This window comes from Eschrichtius robustus, chromosome 10 (genome assembly GCF_028021215.1).
Source record: "Eschrichtius robustus isolate mEscRob2 chromosome 10, mEscRob2.pri, whole genome shotgun sequence".
Taxonomy (NCBI): Eukaryota; Metazoa; Chordata; class Mammalia; order Artiodactyla; family Eschrichtiidae; genus Eschrichtius; species Eschrichtius robustus.
In genome coordinates, this window is record NC_090833.1 from 88,422,576 (window position 1) to 88,448,989 (window position 26,414).

A 26,414-nucleotide genomic window follows, 5' to 3' on the forward strand; every position below is an offset into this window, starting at 1 on the left:
CAACCACGATGTAGGGGCTATTTGTTACAGCTGCCTAAACTGGCTCATCTGTTACCTGCTTTTGATGAGTTAATTTGAGTGAGAGCAGAGAAGGGTGCGGTTACTGCTGGGCTGCAGCTAAGAACTGTGCTTGTTACCCACAGGGATATTATCCATTCTGTGGGTGCTGGGGAAGGGGAAAGCCGAGAATTACTATTCCAAGCTGGCTCTCAGGTAAAAGTTAGATGTTTTGGGAAACACTATTTACCCTTTCAGCTCACTAGAGTATCACCTATGAGCTGAATTCCTACTAACTGTTTCTGGAGATGTGCTTTCATACACACAGTGTCTGAAGTGCCATTCCTCATCAAAGACTTACATTTTTATAAACCAATTTTTGTAAAAGTCTTCAACTGGCTCTAAGTTAGTGGTTTTCAAACTGAGCTCCAAGAAACCTAGAGGAGAGAGGAGGCCCAGGGGAGACCTCAGCCCTGTGGGAGGAAGGCACTTTCAACAGAGCACCTCCCTTTTTTTAGCTACTGCATGCATATGTTTTGTTTGAACAAAAGTCTTCATGACCAAAACAGGCTCTCAGTGTGGCTGCTTAATGTCTGTACCAGCACCATACCAGGCATGAAACACAGCACTGAAACCAAACAGGCCAGCTTTAAGGGGGCTGAGCTCAGCCACAGCTAGAATTGGAGAAGAGGACGTTACAGATAAAAACGCAAATAATAAACCCTGGTCTAGGCAAGGGACTAAACACATTTATAACAATAATAAACATCATTATTATTGCTAATATCTGTCACCAGCTGGCATGCTATATTTTTAATCAATTTCTTTTGCTTATTATCTGTTTCCACCAACCTGAATGAAAGCTCCATGAAGGCAAGGATTGTTCTCGGTCTTGTTAACTGCTGGATTCCTCAGCACATAGAATGATGCCTGGCATATAGTAAATGCTTCAACATGTTTTTGTTGAACTTGGCCACGAACTAGTGTAAATCCTGGTTTATTATTATCTCATTTAATTCTCACAGTGATGCTATTAGGTGGATGATATTCTAATCTGCACTTCATAGTCAAAATAACTGGGGCACAGAGAGTTTAAATAGCTTGTCCTTGGTTATATAGCCAGTAAGTGAGGAGACTAGAATAAGGTTCCAGACATCCTGGATCTGTAGCCCACACCTTATTTAATTTGCAATTAATGATCCAGAACTCTTGTTTCTAAATGAGTTAATGAAACTGGTTTAACTGAAATTCCTCCAATTTTTTCTTTCTTCCCTTTATTCATATAGGTTTTTCTTTTCTATTACAGTCGTCCCTCCATATCCACGGGGGACCGGTTCCAGGACCCCACACCCCCACGCCCTCCACATGCAGGTACCAAAATCGACGGATGCTCAAGTCCCTTATATAAAATGATGTGCAGTGTCTGCATATAACCTACATACATCCTCCCATATACTTTAAATCATCTCTAGATTACTTATAACACCTAATACAATGTAAATGCTATGTAAATAGTTGCCAGCGCACAGCAAATCCAAGTTTTGCTTCGGGGAATATTCTGGAATTTAAAAAAAATATTTTCGATCCATGGTTGGTTGAATCCACACATGCAGAAGGCTTGGACACAGAGGTCCAATTGTATCATTTATACCTTATAAATGAGGAAACTGAGGCACAGAGAGGCTAAGAAATAGCTGACAGAAGTTAAGTTTCAAACCAAGGAAGGTAACTGCATACATGCTTTAACCACTATGCTATAAAAGGAGTCCGAGTGCCTGCTTTCAAATGCAAACTTGGAGTCCTTATTCCTGGTCAGGTATATTAATGAATAAGATAGTAGTCATGCACTGGTATTGGCTCATGTCCCAAACATTTAATGAGAGTATAATGGAAATATCGACCAATAAGGCATCACAGGATGATAAAACAAATCAGCATACAAGGGCTTTATAAATCTGTTATTCTTCTTAGTCAAATGCCTAAGAACTTTTCAAAATTCTTTGTAAAATTTTTATATTGAAGACAAACATTCAGTAATAAAAGTATACAGTTTACTCCCTTTTATGAAGAAAAGCTGTATTAATATCTTGTAATGCTCACTCTACATATTTCTCAGAAATGTTCTGGCCAACTTGGAACCCAGTTTGACTTTCACAGGAACACATGGGGATTCCACTAACATCAACAGATTTGTCTCTTGGCTGCTCAATTCAACTGCAGCCAGATGGAAAATGAAAAATGAGGAGGGGGCCAGGCCTATTGTCAAAGACACAAAGGAGTTATTGAGCAGAAATAGTCCAAAGTCTTACCCAGCTGCTATGAAAGCACCAAGAATGATGGCAAAGACACTGACAATGATGTTCAAGGAATACTGTTTCCTGTAATAAATAAATAGTGGATGGATAGATAGGTAGGCAGACAGATGGATAGATAGATAGATAGATAAGGAAAGGAGGAAGAGAGGAAAATATATAGGTTATATTTTTTAAATAAACTGAAAATAGACACTGTTAACAGTTTTATAGCTAAAATCTAATGGACAATGCTTTATGTAAAAAGAGTACTAAAGGTACCTTCAATGGATTAGGAAATCAGACCAAATTTACTTTATTTCTTAAGTAGTTGTCTTAATCTAATTACAAATGTATTTCTCTGTCCTCACTAGAAAGACGCTGCGACAAAATGCAGAAGAGCTCCTGCTGGTGGGTCTAGTTGGTATGTACTTTTATCAAGCATCCGAAGATTAAGATAAAATTCAGTAGTAGAACTTAAAACATTGGGCCATCATCCAAATTTCATCATTAAATAATCTCCACAGCAAAATCAAGAATCACCTTTTTAGATGTCAGCCTGAGTATCTTTATGAGAAATTTTTAAACCAACATTATAAAAATTAATTTATTCTGATGTTACATCATAATTACTGCATCAGAATGAATTTCCCTGATTTTCTGCACTCCTATCCTATACTATATACGTGGACAACTTTTCCTCTACATTGCAAAATCAGTGTATATTCCATCTGGCTCAGGAAACAGATTTACATCTGTTTTGGGGTTGTTGTTTTTTTTATAATTTTCGATCACACACACATTTTATTTATCTAATGTAAAATTATAATTTTTTTAAAAAAACACTCATTACATTCTTAGGGAATCATGGAAATAGGAGACTGCTTTTAAGTGAACAAACCATTTGCCCTTAAGTTATTGCTACTAGCACTTCAAATCAACGATTTGAAAAGATGACTAGATGTTGAGAATTTGCTAGGTAAAAATAATGTGGGGGTGTGGGGAGAGGACACCAGAGGAAAAGAAGAAAAACAAAAATCACCCGAGTATGATGGTTTCCAGGAGTAAAGTAAGTGGAATGGTAAATTTCCTGAGCACGGTGAACATCGGCAAGCTGTCAGGAAAAGATTCAAGTATAATATCATCAGATACCAAGTATTTTTTTAATGCCTTACATTTTTAATTAAGCCCATTAATTTTCCAAATTAAATATAAGGAATTAACCTTAATTATCGCATGTTACTAACAAGTCATATTAAATAATAAAAAGAAATGGAGATTTAATAATTTCATGCCACTTTTACTTACTAGCAATTCAAAACATCATACTATCCAACTACTACAAAGTCTGTGCTAAAAGATTATATGCAATGTGAACCAATACAGCCTTTGACAAATCAAGTTGGGACTATGTATGGACAGTCATTAAATGGTCCTAACCTAGGACCTAATTACTTCTTGCTGGGAAACTTACCCTAAGATAATAACCCAAAGGAAAGAAAAAAAATCATGTGCACAAACATGTTCATTGCAGTAATGTCTTTGGGAAAAACATCAGAAGCAACCTGAATATCAGACAAAGCAATGATTAAATAAATTATGATAAATCCACTTGAGGGAACGTTACACATTAATTCTATAATATAAAACTTTACCACTCTTGGAAAACGAATGTTAAATAAATCAAGGAGGTGACAAAACTATGTAGAGTCTACAACTGTAATAAAATACATTCTGTATATGGAAAAAGACTGAAAATGAATATGTAAAATAGTATGTTAGAAGATAAAATTATGGGTAATTTTTCCCTAAAACTTTATGTAATGAGGCCACATTCACTGCCTTTCAAAAATACTTATGAACCTTTCACCCACTCTCAAAACCCAGAGATTCCAGGACACAGCTCAATGCACAGCTACAGACTGCCAAGGCTGGAAAAACCCACCTCCATCTGCTTCCAATGTGACCCTGAGAAGATGGTGACCAAAGAAAGGAAAGCCAGAACCACAGCGTTTGGGGGGTGGGGTGGGCAGCTCCTCCTGACCAGACCTGAGGAGGGGTTTCACACTACAACCAGAGAGCAGTGCAGAAAGAATTTTCAAGAACTTCACTTAAAAATGTCTTATGAGACTGGTCTGAACTGCCTTTTTCAAAGCAAGACAAAAAAAAAAAAAAAAAGGTCTTATTATTTTCAATTAAATTCAAAAAGTATTTTTAGATGATGCCTTTTAAAAGCAGATAAGGGGAATTCCCTGGCAGTACAGTGGTTAGGGCTCTGTGCTCTCAGTGCCGAGGGCCTGAGTTCAATCCCTGGTTGGGGAACTAAGATCCCATAAGCCATGCAGCACAGCCAAGAAGAAAAAAATAAAAGCAGATAAGGATACTTAATGGTGAAAAGCTGAATGTTCTTCCCCCTAAGATCAGGAATAAGACCAGGATGTTCACTCTCACCGCTACATCAATTCCACATTGTACTTGAGGTTCTAGATGGGACAATTAGGCCAAAAAAAAAAAAGTATACAGCTTGGAAAAAAGAAAAGAAATAAAGTTGCCTCTATTTTCAGATGATATATACAGAGAAAATCCTAAGAAATCCATTAAAAAATTATTATTAGAACAAATGAAGTAAGTGCGCAGGAAACAAAATGAATATACAAAAATCAATTGTACTTCCATACACTAGCAATGAGCAATCCAAAAAGGAAATTAACAATTCCATTTATGATAGCATCAAAAAGAACAAAATTCTTGGGAATAACATAACAAAAGCAGTGTAAGAATGGTAATACACTACAAGCTACCAAATATTGTTAAAAGGTGAAAGAAGATTAAATGGAAAGACACTCCATGTTATGGATCAGAGGCTTAATGTTGTTAAAATGGAAATACTTCCCAAATAAATCTATAGATTCAACACAGTCCTATCAAAATTTCAGCTGGCTTTTTTTCCCCCAGAAATTGACAAACTAATTCTATAATCAATGTGGAAATGCAAGAAAACCAGAAAGCCAAAACAATCTTGAAAAAGAAGAACAAAGCTGCTGGAACCAATTTCAAAACTCACTACAAAGCTAAAATTATCAGTATTATCTAGTACTAGTTTAAAGATAAACATTTAATCAAAGCAATAAGACTGAGAATCAAGAAATAAATCTTTCCAATTATGGTCAATTAATTTTCAACAAGGGTGCCAAGACAATACAATGGGGAAAGAACAGTCTTTTCAATAAATAATGTTGAAACAACTCAACATTCACATGCAAAAGCATGATTTTGGACCCCTACCTCACACTATATACAAAAAATTACGTCAAAATATATCAAAGACCTAAATGTAGGAGCTAAAACTATAAAACTCTTAGATGAAAGAATAGGATTATATTTTCATGACCCTGGGTCAGGCAAAATTCTCTTAGACACAATACCAAGAGCACAAGCAACAATAACAAATATAAATATATCAGACTTCACCAAAATGTAAAACTTTTATAAATAGATAAACGTGTGATAGATACATACAATAGAATATTATACAGTCTTACTAAGGAATGAAATTCTGATACATGTTACAACATGGATGAAACAAAAACATTATGCTAACTGAAATAAACTGGACATAAAAGGACAAATATTGTATGATTCCATTTGTATGAAATATCTAGAATAGGCAATTTCATAGCGATAGCAAGTGAAATAGAGTTTACCAGGGCCGGGGGGATGGGGGAATGGGGCATTCGGTTTAATGGGTACAGAATTTCTGTTTGGGATGATGAAAAATTTCTGGAAATAGATAGTGGTGATGGTTGCTCAAGATTGTGAATATATTTAATGCCACTTAACTGTCCACTTAAAAATAGTTAAAATGGTGAGTTTTATGTTATATATATTTTACCTTAATTATTAATTAAATTTTTAAAACCTTAAAACTTTTGTGCTTCAAAGTACACCATCAAGAGAGTAAAAAGACAATACACAGAATAGGAGAAAATTTTGCAATCGTGTATATAATAAAGGACCTGTATCTAGAATACCTAAAGACTTAAAACTCAATAATAAAAAGATAAATAACCCTGTTAAAAAATGGGCAAAGGACTTGAATAGACATTACTCCAAAGAAGCTATATAAATGACCAATAAGCACATGAAAAGATGGTCAATATCATTAATCATCAGGGAAATGCAAATCAAAACCACAGTAAGATACGACATCACAACCACTACGATAGCTATAATAAAAAAGATAGACAATAACAAATTTGGCAAGAATGTACAGAAATTGTAACCTTCATACACTGCTGGTGGGAAAGTAAAATGGCACAGCCACTTTGGAAAACAGCTTGGCAGTTCCTCAAAATGTTAAACACAGAATGGCCATACGACCCAGCAATCCTACTCCTAGGTATAGACCTAATCAGTAGCAATTCTGTTCTTCCACTTCATCAGGCCAAAAACTATGAAGGCATCTTGGTCTTTCTTTTTCTCATACCCTACATATCATTCATCAGGATACTGTGTTAGCCCTTCCTTCCAAATATATCCAGCACCCAGACTATGGCCTCAACCTCACACTAAAAATAACCAGGGGATCCTTGGAGAAATGGCAGGAAAAGTCCAAATAAATCTGGGACATCATGTGCCAGAAAGCAAGGAAGTAATCAAAGACTACTGGGGCCCTAGAACATAGGAGCCAACTCAAAGAGGCTCTCACTGACCTGAGATGATATAATTTGAGCATCAAAAGAAGTATTTATATAATGAATTAAAACATTAAGTAAATGAAACAAATAGAATAATAGAGAACAGAATAGAGAGCCCAGAAATATACCCACACAAATATAGTCAACTAATCTTTGACAAAGGAGTAAATACAATTCAATGGAGATAGAATAGCCTTTACAACAAACGGTGCTCAAACAACTGGACATCTACATGTAAAAAAAACTGAATCTAGACACAGGCCTTATACCTTTCACAAAAATTAACTTCAAAATGGATCATTCACCTAAATGTAAAACATAAACTTCTGGAAGATAATGCAGAAGAAAATCTAGATGGCCTTGGGTTTGGCAATGAGTTTTTAGATACAACACCAAAAGCACAATCTGTGAAAGAAAAAAATGATGGTGGAACTTCATTAAAATGAAAACTTCTGCTCTGAAAGACAATGTTAAGAGAATGAAAAGACAAGCCATAGACTGAGAGAAAATATTTGCAAAATGCATATCTCATGAGGGACTTGTTTCAAATAAATGAAAATGCATGAGTTAATAATGATGGTAAAAAACAAAACAAACAAAAAACAACAACTCACTATTGAAGGTGACAGGACACTAATTTATTACTCTGAACATTTATAAATAAAGCTTTATCCTGCCTTTCCTGTATGATATGGTGAATGAAAGTTTGTATTTATTGAGGAAGTTTAGACAATTAATGTAGAAGTGGTGATATAGTTAGAAAATCATCATTTCTCAATTTGAAATGAAATAATGGATCTAGACAATGATCATCAATAGATGCTAAAACCATTAGGTGAAAAATTGATGGGAAACATTCTAATGAAGGGACCCTTAAAATCATTAAAAGTGGAACTGATCAATTAAATATCATTAAAGGTGGGATAAAACATTATGTGTCCCATGAGGTGATGCAGTAGAAGGAACCCAACATCACCAATAAACTGATGTTGCCTGAAAAATTGAATCTGAATCTGATCAAGCCTCTAGGACCAACTACCAGTTTATGGAAAATAGGGGAGACAGAGAAACATACTACATGACACCACGTATAAGCAATCTTCCTTCCTTCCTCCTCAGTCTCACTTGCTGAAAGCCCCCATGGCACCCAAGAAGCCTTCATCTTACCTCTTCTGCTGTGCATGCAGAGAAGTGTTGAAGAACACTTGTAATAAAGATGTTTGTAAGATCACTAAAACAAGAAGTCCTCATCTGCGAGGCAGAGAACCCCAGTGCGGCTGGGCAGCTCTGAGGGTAACTGAAGGCATCCCCACGCTGCAGGTGGGCTCAGAGACAGACCAAGAGGATATGTGGCAACACAGCAATAGCATCTACCACAGGGAGTTTTAATACAAATTTAAGATAATTAAGGAAAATTGACTGTCCTAATCCCAGAAGGAAACAACAAAACAACTAAAATATGTAACTAAAAACAGTACTGGACATTTTGTTTTTCACAACAACCACAATCTGTCCTTTCCAAACAAGAGTGAAAGGCAACAGGCCTAATTTCACATTTCTCAGTTTTGTATGTACTTTCTCCTTCTGGTCTACCTCCTACCTGCCACTTTTCTTCTCTCCCTATACAAACAGGTTTCCTTCCATTTCTGTCACCCTTTGGTCAGACTTTATTTTCTCATTATTCACATCTTTTTCATAAGGTTTGTCACCCTAATGTGTGTTCATTAGTCTACATATTTCACACCACGTTTTCCAATTTATAGGATGACTTGGTCTTTGTACACTTCTATTTTCATTTGCGCAGTGACTTTTAACAGAGTAGTCAAAGGACCATAAAATAAATGCAAATGCAGATTTCAGAAGTATATATCACATACTTGAAAATAACATCTGTCATTTATTTTTCCTTGTACCAAGCCTGACCTACACCAAATCTGACAGAATATTCCTGCTTTTATAAAACTGTGATGAAACCAAAAGTTACACAGAACCATATTCGTATAAATGAATCTTCCTGAATAAATCATACCTTCTCTATCTTGATTTCTACAGATCTCACATTCTATCTTCAGACTTGAATATAAAGAAAAATATATCAGCTTTTTAACATTTCTAAAGCATTATCAAATTAAGTTCAAAACTCTACCTTATTTTCTTAAATTATGGAATATTATTGTCTTCTATATGTAGCCCAAGCAATATCTTGAAAAATCAAAGCTGGTCTTTGTGACACTAAAAGCAAACGAGTGAAGAACCTCCGGTCAACCATTATCCTGCACTCTACCTTAATTTACTTGTGCTTGATAATCCACTTATGTGGTTTCCAACGTAGAGGAGAGGCAGAGGAAACAGCTTCAATAAAAAAAGAAAGAATATTTGGTTAGTACTCCAATAACATTTTCTTTCATATATAAAAATGGTGACATTCACTCCCCATCAGTAAGCAAATCATTCTGAGTTCCTTTCCTTGCAATGACTAAATTTTCCAGAATCCAGAACACATCATGAGTTTCTCCATGTGATCAAAAAACAGTTAGGTAGGAAGTGATATCCATAATCATGGTGGTGGTGTGGAGGTTGGATAGAAATGGAAATCTTGATCTTGCCCACATTAGTAGACTATTTCCCTAAAAGAAAGCTCTGAACAAGCACCTCTCTTAGGTGGAGACCCCTAGCCAGGTTGGTGAGTTGAGGATGGGTGTTTATCACTTATAAACTATATAAATATAGTTTATGAATGAGATTCAGAAGGCCATTGAAAAAGTGTGCAAACTTCTGTTATCTATGCATCTATGCACTTTTCTGGACAAAGGCAAAGGTCTATATCCCATTGACGTGTCACACAGTTGGTGACACTTTCAAAAAGTTGTGTATACTGGCCACATTACTTTGGAGTTACTTTATTTGTTTTAAATGCCTAGAATAATTAAATATCTACCAAGGTTAAACAATGTAGCTTGTACTTGAATTAGGTTTACCGAGCTCTGAGCTCCTGAATTATTTTCTGATTGTTAAGAGAAATATTATACAGAACACACTGAAAAAGAGACAAAATGTAACACCTATGAAAAAAAAATCCCTTCATAAGCTCATATGATAACTTTTAAGAACTTTTTAACTAATATAATACTCCATAGCTATCAAGATGAGTCCAACATTTCTTTTTCCACTAAAAAGACACTAAGCATGCAACTCATATATCTTCTGAAAGATTTTTAAATACTATGTGTCATCTGCAAAAAAGTTACAGAATTTCTTTATTAGGAAATTTGCTCAAGAAACATAAGCAAGATAATAGGTCCAGGACCTTCCCTTTTATTCATCAACATAGTAAATGAAAAATGTTTGGGCCTGCCATATCAGTAAACAAAGGATGTTGCAGCCTGATGGCTTGATAGCCACTACAGCCCCCCTGAAAGTGAGCCCTGAGGGAACTCAGGATGGAGACAAATGGGCTGCCCACTGCCAAGCCCTCAGTCACTGCAGTCACCTTAGGAGACTCAGGATGGAAAGGAAGAGGATACTGGTCCCAGATAGCTAAGGTCATATCAAAGGAATAATTTCAATGAGCCCAGACTCTTGCATTTTCCCATACATAGAAAAGCACCAAATTCATTAGCTTGAGACACTATCTGGCTTTCTTTAACTAACAGTAATCTTTTGAAGTTCCAACTACCTGGTCTTTGTTGCAAAAACTCCTGTATATGCTGGCCCTTCCCTCACCTCTTTGGAGCAGTCCCTCAGAGCCTCCTGAGCTATCTGAGAGACTGCCTCCTGGGCTTAAGTCCTCTTTTTGTCCGCAAAATAAAACATAATTCTCAACTTTTACGTTGCACATTTTTTTTCAGTCAACAACATTCTGGTTAACAGTATACAACTGACTCAACAATCACACAGCTGGTGATATTACAACTTTAGAGGTTCTTAAGTATTGAAGAGAATCAGTTGCCCCTATTTCCATATACAATTCAAAATAAAGACAGTACTGACTTCTAGTTTCTGGTAACCATGGGCTAAATTATTTGTGCTAATTCCCCTGCTGATTAATTAATATATTAATTAATCAACTTTATAATTTGATAAGTTAGATATGCCTGTTTTGAATTCCAGGGGAACACTAAAAGAACTGAAACAGAGGAGTTCCACCGTGCACAATTAAACACTTTAATTCACCAGTAAGATTTAACTAATTTAAAATTTTAGGCACCTATGGGAATTCCCTGGTGGTCCAGTGGTTAGGGCTCTGCACTTCCACTGCAAGGGGCACGGGTTCTATCTCTGGTTGAGAAACTAAGATCCCGAATGCCGCGAGGTGTAACCAAAAAAAAAAAAATTTAGGCACCTAATCATACAGCCTCAAAATACATAAAACAAAACAAAAAACCTGGCAGAAATACCAAAAGAAATAGACAAATCCATAATCAGACATAATGGCTGTAGCAATATCTCTCTTCTCACATACTCTTAAAATGTGACTTTGACACTCCCTTCCATCCAGAGGTAGGGTCTATGTCCCTACAGCAAAAGGTAACTGGAACACAGAAAAAAGGCATCTCAAAAAAACCTCCAGCAAACAATACACTTAATGGTGAAATATTAAAAGCTTCCCCTTTGAGATCAGACAAAAATGCCCAGTATTTCCATTTCTATCAACATTGCACTGTAGGTCCTGTGCTATACAGTAAGGCAAGTAAAAGAAATGAAAGCTAGAATGTTGCAGATACAAAGACAATATACAAAAGAAAGATAAAAATATGTACCTGAGAAGTAGAATATGTCCTGCCATATCAGTAAACAAAGGATGTCACAGTCATCAGCCATTGCAGCCACCACCTTTGCAGCCACAGCCTATGGTGAGCTGGTGAGCCCTGAGGAAACTCAGGATATAAAAACACAGGATACTGGTCCCAGATAGCTGAGATGCATATCAAAGGAATGATTTCAGTGAGCCCAGACTCTTGCATCTTCCGATATATAGAAAAGCTCTAAATTCCTTAAGTTGACATATCCGGTTTTCTTGAATTAACAATAATCTTTTGACGTTCAGACCACCTGCCCTTTGTTGCAAAACTCCTATATGTCCTGGCTCCTCACCTCACCTCCTCAGAGCAGTTCTCTCACAGTTACTTGAGATGCTGCCTCCCAGGCTTGAAGTACTAAAAATTCCCGCCAAATAAAACATAACTCTCAACTTTTACGTTGTGAATAATTTTTAGTTGATATACTTCTAACTTTCTAAATAATCTGGGGGTTTTTTGGCCGTGCCACGCAGCATGCGGGATCTTAGTTCCCTGACCAGGGATCAAACCTGTGCCCCCTGCAATGGAAGCGTGGAGTGCTAACCACTGGACCGCCAGGGAATTCCCCTGTTTTTAAAAGATACATGCAATAGCAAAAAAAAAAAAAGGATGTACCTCAGAACAAATCTAACAAAAACTGTTAGAACTCTATAGAGAAAATTATAAAACTTTACTGAAGGCAATTAAAGAAGGGGTATGTATACCATGTACATGGATTGTAAGATTCAATACTTTAAAGACATCAATTCATTCCAAAGTGCTTTAGAGCTTCAATGCAATTCCCGTCAAAATCCCAGAAGGTTATTTTTCATGAAACTTGACAACCTGCTTCTAATATTCACATAAAAATGTGAAGAACCAAGAAGTTAGGAGGAAAGACTTGCTCTACCAGATAGCAAGACTTTGCATAAAGCAATAGTAATTACGACTGTGAGGTAATGGTGCAGAAACACAAATAGACAAATGAAAAAGCATGGAGAGCTTAGAAACATATGTGAACAATAGTACCATGATATAAGTGGCACAATATTAAGGATAAACTTTTCAGTTGAGTCTGTGACAAATGAAAAAATAAATGAAATTGTACCATTACCTCACACCATCCATAAAAATCAACTCCAAGCAGATTAAAAACTTAACTCTGAAAAACAATATATCTTTTATCTAGAAAAATATCTTCATAACCTCAGAGTAGGGAAGAATTTCCTAAATAAGAAAAATAGTGATTAATTATTAAGGAAAAGACTGATAAAATTTAACTATTTTAAAATTAAGATTCCTTTTCATGATAAGGGATACATGATAAAGGAATACAAGATAAATACATAATAAAGAAAATAAAAAGATATGAAACAGAGCAGGGAAATATATTTGTAATGCTGTATATAACTAACAAGAGGACTATCATTAACATATTTTTTAAAACTCCTACACAAATCAGCAAGAAAAAGACATCAACCCAACAGAAACATGGGCAAAAGTCTTGAACAAGTATTTCACAAAAGAGGATACCCAAATGGGCACTAAAAAATGAAAAGGCACTCAACCTCATTAATAAACAGGGAAACCCAAATAAAAGCCAAGAAGATGTCATTATGCACCCACCAGATCAGCACAATTTAAAATGACTGGCATACCAAGGATTGGCAAGAATGAGGAGCAATAGGGACCTTCATGCACTTTCGTCAGGAGTGGGAACTGGTACAACCACTTGGGGGAACAGTTTGCCATTATCTACTCAAGTTGACAATATGCTCACCCTAGGAGTCAGCAGTTTCACTTCTTGATAAGCTTCCCAAAAAACTCATGCACATGTGCTGTTTTGGACTGAATTATATCTGCTCAAAATTCACATTTTGAAGCCCTAGCCCCCAGGTGACTGCATGCAAAGATAGGGCCTTTAAGGAGGTAATTAAGGTTAAATGAGGTAATAAGTGTGGGGTCCTAATCCAATAGGACTTGTGTCCTTATAAGAAGAGGAAGAGACACCAGGAGTGCATAGGCACAGAGTAAAGGCCACGTGAGGTCACAGTGGGAAGGCAGCTGTCTATATGCCAAGGAGAAACTCTCATCAGAAACCAACCCGGTTGGCACCTTGATCTTGGACTTCCAGCCTCCAGAAGTGTGAGAAAATAAATTTCTGTTAAGCCACCTAGTCTGTGGTATTTTGTTATGGGAGCCTTAGGTGACTAATACTTGTGCACCAAGATCCAACTATCAGTATGTTCAGAACAGTACTTTTTATTTTTCTAGGGCCCAAACTAGAAACAACCCCAATTACCATCAACTGTAAAACAGATAAATAAATTGTAATATATTTATACAATGAAAATAAAAGAATACAGCTACACACAACAATGTGGATAAATCTTACCAACATAATATTAAGTGAAAGAAGCAAGATACAAAAGAATATATAGAGTTTAATTCCCTTTATATAACATCCAAAAATAGGCAAACCTAAACTACATAATTCAAGGATACATACAAATTTAGAAAACTTACAAAGAAAGCAAGAAAATTATTACTACAAAAGTCAGAATAGTGGGTAAGAAGGATTTTGTGATCCCATCTCATGACCTAGGTAATGATTACAAGGGTAATTATTCATTCAACTACACAGTCATGTATGATGCCTTTTTTCCTATGTCTAGATCATATTTCACAATTGTTCAAAGTATTTAAAAATTATATCATAAGCTAAGTGTAAGCAAGCCCAACAATATTCTGATTTTTCTTTTGATGATTGGGTTAATATCTTTCCTATACTTCAATATTTTTTTCTCTTTTTGTGGATGTCCCTGATTATTGATGCAGGAAGCATGTGCTTAGTCGACCTGATGAATAATCCAGAGCTAGATGCCAGTGTTTTTCCAGGCCTTAGAGACATGGCAGTGAACAAACCATGTGAGGTCCTCACTCTCAAGGAACTGCAGTCTGATTTAACCTCCCTAAATCCAAAAATGTCACCATGATCAATTTAATACCACCTGCCGTATGGGATTGCTCTAGGAATTAAATGTCTGGCTTCATGCATGTCACCCAGCAACTGTACAATAAAAGTTAGCTCCATTCCACATTCCCAGGAAGGAATGGCAGGTCTCATGTTTCTAGTTCCACCGTGGAAAAAAACCTACGTATATCAAAATGTGTTTATTCATCATTCTACTCACAACTGTTATCAATCCAAGCTAAAAATGAAAATTTAAAACAGGGATCAACAAATTGGGAGGGCCCAAGAGATAAATCTAACCCATCTTTTATTTATGCAAATAAAGTTTTATTAGAACACAACTACACCGATTCATTTATATATGTATCATCTACAGCTGCTTTCATGGTACAGAGCTGAATAGCTGCAGCAGAGATGGTCTGACCCACAAAGCCTAATTATTTGCTATCTGGTCCTTTACCAAATAAGCTTGCCAATTCCTGTTAGAAAGCTTTGCCATTTCAGAAGACACATAGTATTTATTTAATATCCATTGCTAAGCACATACTTTTACTATTATTATGTTACATTAGTGGACCACTGAATGATATGAAATCTTTATTAAGAAGTTTCTACCCACTGCCAGCAGGAAGCACAGTGTGTATAGAAACGGACCTGTACTCTAAGATCAATTTGTAATTCTATAGCATTTCTACATCTTCCATCATAGCTATATGTACTTTCCATCACATACCTTAATAGGAATTTTCTTGTCAAAATCAGGGAAGTGAATTACTTTATTTAGCTTGGACACATATAGTATCATTATGGTAACTGCCATCTAAAGAAAAGGGAAGAGAAAAACTTCAGCAAAATATCTGGAAAGACTATTTGAGGTACAAACACATCATCAAAAGAAAAGAGATTCACCAAAAATATATATATATCTGAAAAGTCCATTTTCTAGGTTCCAAAAAAATTATTATTCCTTGAAATATTAAAATTGTTTTTCTTGCCACCGTATAGATTGCACCAGAACTATAGGTAAAAAGTATAACATCAAATATAACATACACACGATATCTCAAGGGGCTCAAGGAACGACAACAGCGGGAAAAAGGAACAGTGTCCCCAAAACTGACCAGAGTGACCACAGTCGGTGAGGCTGCTTGTTGATCCTGGACCATCCTTCCTATGTACTGAGCATATGGTCACCTTACCCCAGAAAGTAAGTGTGGGGATGAAAGGAAGGGGGAAGGGAGGCAAATTCCACACATAAACATATTTTGTAAAGTATAGTATTTCTATAACACATAAGTCAAATTAAGAGGAAAACAAATTTTAAAAGGGATTTATTTTTCTCTCCAATCTAGCCGGTGTTGCAAAAATATCTCATTCAAATGCTATTAATCTGGATTACACCAGGTATATCAGAAATACTCCAGATTATTATTATAAAATAAAAAGTTTTAATATCATCTTTCTACACAAATTTTAGAACTTACTTTTCTCCACATTAGGATGCAAAAATTTAAGGTCTCCTTCAAAATGATTATCATCCTAAACCTTGAGCCTGAGTGTACAAACTTAATACTTATAATAGATTTATATAACTCAAGACCACCCTGAATTATAATTGTAGTTTGTATATATGACTTACTTTATAATTCTTACAGAAATATACCAACACTTATTTAAAATATTCTGCAATTCAGACTTTTTGAATTTGGTCTGCTGGCTTCTTCCCCCACAAACTGCAAATCATAAACGTTTTTACCTTAATCGAGTACAATCCAGTGAATTTATTTGCCTTGGGCATTACAAAGGGCACATTACCACATACTATTGATCTTTTAAAGTACTTTTTAACATATTTTCACATTGAACCATAAAGATATAAATTTTTTGACCTTAAGGAAAGATATTGTTTCCTCGTGATTTTTTTCTCCCTAAAATGATGTGCAAAGAGTACCTTATTAGCAAAACATTTAACTAGAATAATGTTTAATCATATAAATTCCAGATTCACAATTTAAAATTTAGTTAACAGATACAATTTTTATAATTTTAAGTTTTTCTCCTTATAAACTAAAGGAAAACAAAAACAAAAAAACTTTGGTGCCTGTTACCACGTGCCTACTAGAAATCATCAGCATATGACCAAAAAAGTAAAAAAGCCACAAATTAATATTAATGGAAAATTTCAGAAACAGCCAAATGGGGTAAGTTTGAAAGTTTATCCAAGTTTATCCTTACACTTGAGAACAAACATCACAAACTTCAGGAAGGAAACTGCAAACATGTTTTGTTTGGCCTGTAGAGAGTTTTATGAAAATATGAATCTGTTGCCACCATTTACAAATTAGGGGGTTTGATGTAAAAATTAGATTTCCCTGATCCCTAGTGGGCCTCACCTCATCTCCCTAACCCTTTTCTTCTCAGGCACAGTGGCTTAAACTGTGCACACTCTTCTGTTACCCAGCAGACCTTGGAGGCTTTCAGTCTGCTGCCCCCTTGCTTTAGAGTAATTAAATTCTATTAAGGAAGTTAAAATTAGTTGTTTTTTCCTACAAATACAACTGTTCCTAAATGGTAAAATGAAATAAGATGTGTGTCAATACTTCATGTTGTTTCACCAAGAGTACCATAGTCCTCTGCCAGCTGAACAAATTCGTAAACCACAGTCTTAAACAAAAGCACTTAAAATTTCATCATGTGTACTGACAACTAATTAAGAGGGTAATTTTTTTTTTCACTTACCTGTCCAATTCCAAGAACAATTGGTGATGGGAAACTACAAAGAATATAGAATAACAAATAATATTAGCAACTGATAAAAAAAGTTGAAGACAATATACAACACATAATGATAGGAGTTATTAAAAAGTCTTAGACTTTTTTTTCAGTCTTAGTGAAATTGTCAAATTTGTTCACTTTTCATTTGTTCATTTCTTTTCCATTTTTTAAACTGATCATTGCTAAACTTGGCAAACTTCTATTGCCCCTTGAGGGAGACTGTCATATTAACAAACAACAAAATTGTATACGTAGAAAGCTAAAGTAATCTGGGGATAAATTACTAGAAATAATAAATAACTTTAGCAAGGCTACTGGATACAAGACGAACACATGAAAAAAATCATTTCTATGTCTATATATCATAAAAACACAAAGAACATAAAATTTTAAAGGTATTCATTTACAATACCACCCAAAAAACATCAAATAACACTAACTGGGTATTTTATGGTAATAAGGAATTATTTTTACTTTTATAGGCATGAAATAATATTGGGGTGGTAGTTTTTTTTTTTTTAAACAAAAAAGTCCCTCTTATCTTTCAGAAATTCATATTGAAATGCATATGACAATATATTTTTAATTTGCTTCAAAATAATTTTGGGGGAGAGGTTGGGATTGAGAGGAGGAGTGATATAAATTTAGCAAGGTTGTTGAAACTGGATGATGGCTACATGGAGATTCATTATACGGTTTTCCTTTTTTCAAAATAATATACCCAGGTACAAATCTAATAAAAGATTTCTAAGAAACACCACTACATAGAAAACTATAAATCAATATTTTAAAAATTAAAGAAGCCCTAAATAAATTTCATGGATTAGAATCAATATTGCAGTGAACCATTATCCACAAACTGACCTATAAAATCAAATCTCTCTGTAAAAACACGAGCAGGTATTTTGTGGAAACTGACAAACTGATCCTAAGACTGAATGCAAAGGCAAAAAGCAAACATGATCCAAGATAATCCTGAAGAAAAACAAAGTTGGAGGAATGACTCTACTGGATGCCAGGATTCTTTTTTTTTTGGCTGCGCCACACTGCATGCAGGGATCCTAGTTGCCCGACCAGGGACTGAACCTGTGCCCCGCAGTGGAAGCATGGAGTCCTAACCACTGAACCACCAGGGAAGTCCCCAGGATTCATTTTAAAGTTACAATAAATGAGAGAGTGCGGTATTTGCACAATGATAGTCTAACAGGACAAAGCAAGAGAACACAGATGGGGACAGATACACACGTTTATGGAAACCTGATTCATGACAAAGATGACCATGCAAGCAGTAGGGAAAGGACGGTCTTTTAACAAATGGCCCTAGGTAACTGGAATCAGAATCTTAACCCCTACCTCATACCATACTTAATAAGGCGGCACATCACTTCGCCGGGCTCACTCATTTTCCAGCCCTTCACTGGCTCCCAGTCATTCTCTCAGTCCACTAAAAAAGGGGAAATATCACCTAAAAAACCACCACCACCACCACCAACAACAACACCTCAGCCCTCAATCTGTATGTCAAAGGGAAACATACCTATTTCAGATAGGGTAAGAAAAGAATAAAGAACCAACCTACCTTATCAAAGAAAACCGAATGACTGCCTGGACAGCACCACTGTGAGAATAAAATGAACTCTAATGGATGCCAGATGCGCCACCCAGACACCCTCTTCTGGACTGAAGCACTCATTCCCCAGTTGCTCAAGAGCAACCTCAGCTGAAGAAAGCTGCCTTGCCAATAGCACCCCAACTCCCTGAGAGCAGCCTGTGTTCCAAGCCTGTGTGTCTATGCAGGGGTATAAAAGCCAGGGGCTTTCACCCCAATTCAAGACAACTCTGTAGAGCCATTCCAGCTCCAGAGGCCCTGGGATCAGGCTTTGTTGTGATAAAGCACAGCCCAGCTTCTCCCTCTACCTAATCCTGTTTCCCTCACTCCCCAACAGGAGTGGGTCCCAAGAGCTCCGCCCAGTATACTTCCCCTGTATCTGAGAGTCTCCTTGCCCAGGAATACAACCTGCAACATGAAGCAAGATAATAAAACCACAACATAAACAAACAACAAAACAACAACAACGAAAGGCTTACAGAAGGAAGACAAAGAGCTCAGCCTAGAAGAGAACATAACACAGGGAGAGAAGGCACCCTTTATAATTGCTTCCAGCTACGGAACACCTTAATAAGAAGATATCAATAAAACAAGAGCTCAAAATTGAGATAACAAAGCAACCAAGTGAGATGAAAAGGGAACCTACAGATCTAAGGAAGGCAACTGAGGATCAAAACAACATAACTGGGGGAGGACCTTCAAGATGGCGGAGGAATAAGACATGGGGATCACCTTCCTTCCCACAAATACATCAAAAATACATCTACACGTGCAACAACTCCTACAGAACACCTACTGAAAGCTGGCAGAAGACCTCAGACTTCCCAAAAGGCAAGAAAATCCCCACGCACCTGGGTAGGGCAAAAGAAAAAAGAAAAACAGAGACAAAAGAATAGGGATGGGGCCTGCACCTCTGGGAGGGAGCTGTGAAGGAGGAAAAGTTTCCACACACTAGGAAGCCCTTTCACTGGTGGGGACGGAGGTGGGGGGGGAGCTTCGCAGCCATGGAGGAAAGCACAGCAACAGGGATGCGGAGAGCAAAGCGGAGAGATTCCTGCACAGAGGATCATTGCCAACAAGCACTCACCAGCCTGAGAGGCTTGTATGCTCACCTGCAGGGGCGGGTGGGGGCTGAGAGCTGAGGCTCAGGCTTCGGAGGTCAGACCCCAGGGAGAGGACTGGGGTTGGCTGCATGAACAAAACCTGAAGGGGGCTAGTGCGTCACAGCTAGCCAGGAAGGAGTCCGGGAAAATGTCTGGACTTGCCTAAGAGGCAAGAGACCATTGTTTCGGGGTACACGAGGAGAGGGGATTCCTTCCCTGTCTACCCACAGAGGGCAGAGCACCACCTAAACAAGCTCCAGAGAAAGGCACGAGCCACAGCTATCAGTGTGGACACCTGAGACGGGCATGAAACGCTAACACTGCTACTGCAGCCACCAAGAAGCCTGTGGCAAGCACAGGTCACTATCCGCACCTCCCCTCCCGGGAACCTGTGCAGCCCACCACTGCCAGGGTGGTTACAACATCATGCTGTTACAACGTCACGTTGTTACAACGTCACGCTGTTACAACATCATGCCAGCCTCTGCCGCTGCAGGCTCACCCCACATTCTGTATCCCTCCCTCCCCCCAACCTGAGTGAGCCAGAGCCCCCTAATCAGCTGCTCCTTTAACCCCCTCCTGTCTGAGGGAAGAACAGACGCCCTCAGGCGACCTACACACAGAGGCAGGGCCAAATCCAAAGCTGAACCCCAGGAGCTGAGTGAACAAAGAAGAGAAAGGAAAATCTCTCCCAGCAGCCTCAGGAGCAGCAGATTAAATCTCCGTAATCAACTTGATGTACCCTGCATCTCTGGAATACCTGAACAGACAATGAATCATCCCAAAATTGAGGTGGTGGACTTTGGGAGCAACTGTAGACTTGGGGTTTGCTGTATGTGGCTGACTAGTTTCTAATTTTTATGATTATCTTAATGTAGTTTTTAGCGCTTGTTATAATTGGAGGGTTTGTTTATTGGTTTGGTTGCTCTCTTTCTTTTTTTTTTTTCTATCTCTTTCTTTTTTTATTACCTTTTTAATTTTAATAATTTTTTATTTTAATAACTTTATTTAATTTATTTTTTTCTTGCTTGCTTGCTTTTTTTTTCTCCCTTTTCTTCTGAGCCATCTGGCTGACACTTGGTACTCCAGCCAGGTGTCAGGCCTGAGCCTCTGAGGTGGGAGAGCCGAGTTCAGGACATAGGACCACCAGAGATCTCCTGGCCCCACATAATATCAATGGGCAAGAGCTCTCCCAGAGACCTCCATCTCAACACAAAGACCCAGTTCCACTCAACGATTAGCAAGCTCCAGTGCTGCACACCCCATGCCAAACAACTAGCAAGACATGAACACAATCCCACCCATTGGCAGAGAGGCTGCCTAAGATCATACTAAGTTCACAGACACCCCAAAACACACCACCGGACGTGGTCCTGCCCACCAGAAAGACAAGATCCAGCTCATCCACCAGAACACAGGCACCAGTCCCCTCCACCAGCAAGCCTCAACAAGCCACTGAACCAACCTTACCCACTGGGGGCAGATGCCAAAAACTACAGGAACTACAAAACTGCAGCCTGCAAAAAGGAGTCCCCAAACACAGTAAGTTAAGCAAAATGAGAAGACAGAGAAATACGCAGCATATGAAGGACTGAAGTAAAAATCCACCAGACCAAACAAATGAAGAGGAAATAGGCAGTGTACCTGAAAAAGAATTCAGAGTGATGATAGTAAAGATGATCCAAAATCTTAGAAATAGAATGGAGAAAATACAAGAAATGTTTAACAAGGACCTAGAAGAACTAAAGAGCAAACAAACAATATGAACAACACAATAAATGAAATTAAAAATACTCTAAAAGGAATCAATAGCAGAATAAGTGAGGCAGAAGAATGGATAAGTGATCTGAAAGATAAAATAGTGGAAATAACTACTGCAGAGCAGAATAAAGAAAAAAGAATGAAAAGAATTGAGGACAGTCTCAGAGACCTCGGGGACAACATTAAATGCACCAACATTTGAATTATAGGGGCCCCAGAAGAAGAAGAGAAAAAGAAAGGGACTGAGAAAGTATTTTGAAGAGATTATAGTTGAAAACTTCCCTAATATGGGAAAGGAAAGAGTGAATCAAGTCCAGGAAGTGCAGAGAGTCCCATACAGGATAAATCCAAGGAGAAACATGCCAAGACACATATTAATCAAACTATCAAAAATTAAATACAAAGAAAAATATTAAAAGCAGCAAGGGAAAAGCAACAAATAATATACAAGGGAATCCCCATAAGGTTAACAGCTGATCTTTCAGCAGAAACTCTGCAAGCCAGAAGGGACTGGAAGGACATATTTAAAGTGAGGAAAGGGAAAAACCTACAACCAAGATTACTCTATCGAGCAAGGATCTCATTCAGATTCGAAGGAGAAATTAAAATCTTTACAGACAAGCAAAAGCTAAGAGAATTCATCACCACCAAACCAGCTTTACGACAAATGCTAAAGGAACTTTTCTAGGCAGGAAACACAAGAGAAGGAAAAGACCTACAAAAACAAACCCAAAACAATTAAGAAAATGGTAATAGGAACATACATATTGATAATTACCTTAAATGTAAATGGATTAAATGCTCTAACCAGAAGACATAGACCAGCTGAATGGAAACAAAAACAAGATCCGTATATATGCTCTCTACAACAGACCCACTTCTGACCTAGGGATACATATAGACTGAAAGTGAGGGGATGGAAAAAGATATTCCATGCAAATGGAAATCAAAAGAAAGCTGGAGTAGCAATTCTCACATCACACAAAATAGACTTTAAAATAAAGACTGTTACAAGACACAAGGAAGGACACTACATAATGATCAAGGGATCAATCCAAGAGAAGAAATAACAATTGTAAATATTTATGCACCCAACATAGGAGCACCTCAATACATAAGGCAAATGCTAACAGCCATAAAAGGGGAAATCAACAATAACACAATAATAGTAGGGGACTTTAATACCCCACTTTCACCAATGGACAGACCATCCAAAATGAAAATAAAAATGGAAACACAAGCTTTAAATGACACATTAAACACGATGGACTTAATTGATATTTATAGGATATTCCATCCAAAAACAACAGAATACACTTTCTTTTCAAGAGCACATGGAACATTCTCCAGGATAGATCATATCTTGGCTCACAAATCAAGCCTTGGTAAATTTAGGAAAATTGAAATCGTATCAAGTATCTTTTCCGACCACAACACTGTGAGACTAGATATCAATAACAGTAAAAAAAACTGTAAAGAATACAAACACATGGTAGCTAAACAATACACTACTAAATAACCAAGACATCAGTGAAGAAATCAAAGAGGAAATCAAAAAACACCTAGAGGGGCTTCCCTGGTGGCGCAGTGGATGGGAATCTGCCTGCCAATGCAGGGGACACGGGTTCGAGCCCTGGTCTGGGAGGATCCCACGTGCCGCGGAGCAACTAGGCCCGTGAGCCACAATTACTGAGCCTGCGCGTCTGGAGCCTGTGCTCCGCAGCAAGAGAGGCCGCGATGGTGAGAGGCCCGCGCACCGCGATGAAGAGTGGCCCCCGCTCGCCGCAACTGGAGGAAGCCCTCGCGCAGAAACGAAGACCCAACACAACCAAAATAAATAAATAAATAAATAAATAAATAATTAAAGGTGCTAATAATTTAAAAAAAAAAAACACCTAGAAACAAATGACAATGAAAACACAGTGACGCAAAACCAATGGGATGCAGCTAAAGAACTTCTAAGAGGGAAGTTTATAGCAATACAATCCTACCTCAAGAGACAAGAAACATCTCAAATAAACAACCTAATCTTACACCTAAAGCAATTAGAGAAAGAAGAACAAAAAAGACCCCAAGGTAGCAAAAGGAAAGAAAACGTAAAGATCAGATCAGAAATGGATGAAAAAGAAATGAAGGAAACAAGAGCAAAGATCAATAAAACTACAAGCTCGTTCTTTGAGAAGATAAAGAAAATTGATAAACCATTAGCCAGACTCATCAAGAAAAAAAGAGAGAAGACTCAAATCAATAGAATTAGAAATGAAAAAGGAGAACTAACAACTGACACTGCAGAAATACAAAAGATCATGAGAGATTACTACAAGAAACTATAAGCCAATAAAATGGACAACCTGGAAGAAATGGACAAATTCTTAGAAAAGCACAACCTTCTGAGACTGAACCAGGAAGAAATAGAAAATATAAACAGACCAATCACAAGCACTGAAATTGAAACTGTGATTAAAAAACTTCCAACAAACAAAAGCCCAGGACCAGAAGTCTTCCCAGACGAATTCTATCAAACATTTAGCGAAGAGCTAACACCTATCCTTCTCAAAATCTTTCAAAATATAGCAGAGGGAGGAACACTCCCAAACTCATTCTATGAGGCCACCATCACCCTGATACCAAAACCAGACAAAGATGTCACAAAAAAAGGAAACTACAGGCCAATATCACTGATGAACATGGATGCAAAAATCCTCAACAAAACACTAGCAAACAGAATCCAACAGCACATTACAAGGATCATACACAACGATCAATTGGGGTTTAACCCAGGAATGCAAGGATTCTTCAATATACACAAATCAATCAATGTGATACACACCATAGTAACAAACTGAAGGTAAAAACCATATGATAATCTCAATAGATGCAGAAAAAGCTTTCGAGAAAATTCAACACCGATTTATGATAAAAAACCCTCCAGAAAGTAGGCATAGAGGGAACTTACCTCAACATAATAAAGACTATATATGACAAACCAACAGCCAACATCGTTCTCAATGGTGAAAAAGTGAAACCACTTCCTCTAAGATCAGGAACAAGACACGATTACCCACTCTCACCACTATTATTCAACATAGTTTTGGAAGTTTCAGCCACAGCAATCAGAGAAGAAAAAGAAATAAAAGGAATCCAAATCAGAAAAGAGGAAGCAAAGCTGTCACTGTCTGCAGATGACATGATACTATACGTAGAGAATCCTAAAGATGCTACCAGAAAACTACTAGAGCTAATTAATGAATTTGGTAAAGTAGCAGGATACAAAAGTAATGCACAGAAATCTCTTGCCTTCCTATACACTAATGATGAAAACATCTGAAAGAGAAATTAAGGAAACACTCCCATTTACCATTGCAACAAAAGGAATAAAATACCCAGGAATAAACCTACTTAGGGAGACAAAAGACCTGTATGCAGAAAACTATAAGACACTGATGAAAGAAATTAAAGATGATACAGATGGAAAGATATACCATGTTCTTGGATTGGAAGAATCAACACTGAAAATGACTATACTACCCAAAGCAATCTACAGATTCAATGCAATCCCTATCAAACTACCAATGGCATTTTTCACAGAACTAGAACAAAAAATTTCACAATTTATATGGAAACACAAAAGACCCCAAATAGCCAAAGCAATCTTGAGAAAGAAAAATGGAGATGGAGGAATCAGGCTCCTGGACCTCAGACTATACTACAAAGCTACAGTTATCAAGACAGTATGGTACTGGCACAAAAACAGAAATGTAGATCAGTGGAACAGGATAGAAAGCCCAGAGATAAACCCATGCACATATGGTCACCTTATCTTTGATAAAGGAGGCAAGAATATACAATGGAGAAAAGGCAGCCTCTTCAATAAGTGGTGCTGGGAAAACTGGACAGCTACTTGTAAAAGAATGAAATTAGAACACTCCTAACACCACACATAAGAATAAACTCAAAATGGATTAAAGACCTAAATGTAAGGCCAGACACTATCAAACTCTTAGAGGAAAACATAGGCAGAACACTCTATGACATAAATCACAGCAAGATCCTTTTTGACCCACCTCCTAGAGAAATGGAAGTAAAAACAAAAATAAATAAATGGGACCTAATGAAACTTAAAAGCTTTTGCACAGCAAAGGAAACCATAAACAAGCCCAAAAGAAAACCCTCAGAATGGGGTAAAATATTTGCAAATGAAGCAACTGACAAAGGATTAATCTCCAAAACATACAAGCAACTCATGCAGCTCAATATCAAAAAAACAAACAACCCAATCCAAAAATGGGCAGAAGACCTAAATAGACATTTCTCCAAAGAAGATATACAGATTGCCAACAGACACATGAAAGAATGCTCAACATCATTAATCATTAGAGAAATGCAAATCAAAACTACAATGAGGTATCACCTCACACCGGTCAGAATG

General features: G+C 37.2%; 1 protein-coding gene across 2 annotated transcripts in view; it reads right to left on the minus strand.

The window, feature by feature from the left end:
• Positions 1-26,414, minus strand: part of SLC35D2 (solute carrier family 35 member D2) — an 85,406-nt gene that overhangs the window by 51,565 nt on the left and 7,427 nt on the right. For both annotated transcript variants that reach the window (XR_011075198.1, XM_068553398.1), the window contains exons 2-6: positions 17,477-17,510; positions 15,471-15,557; positions 9,270-9,337; positions 3,331-3,402; positions 2,307-2,375 (exon numbers count right to left, since the gene is read on the minus strand). Coding sequence is in view for 1 of the 2 variants with exons in the window: in XM_068553398.1 (XP_068409499.1) it covers positions 2,307-2,375; positions 3,331-3,402; positions 9,270-9,337; positions 15,471-15,557; positions 17,477-17,510 (330 nt within the window). In the remaining variant the exon portion in view is untranslated. The remainder of the gene's footprint in view (positions 1-2,306; positions 2,376-3,330; positions 3,403-9,269; positions 9,338-15,470; positions 15,558-17,476; positions 17,511-26,414) is intronic.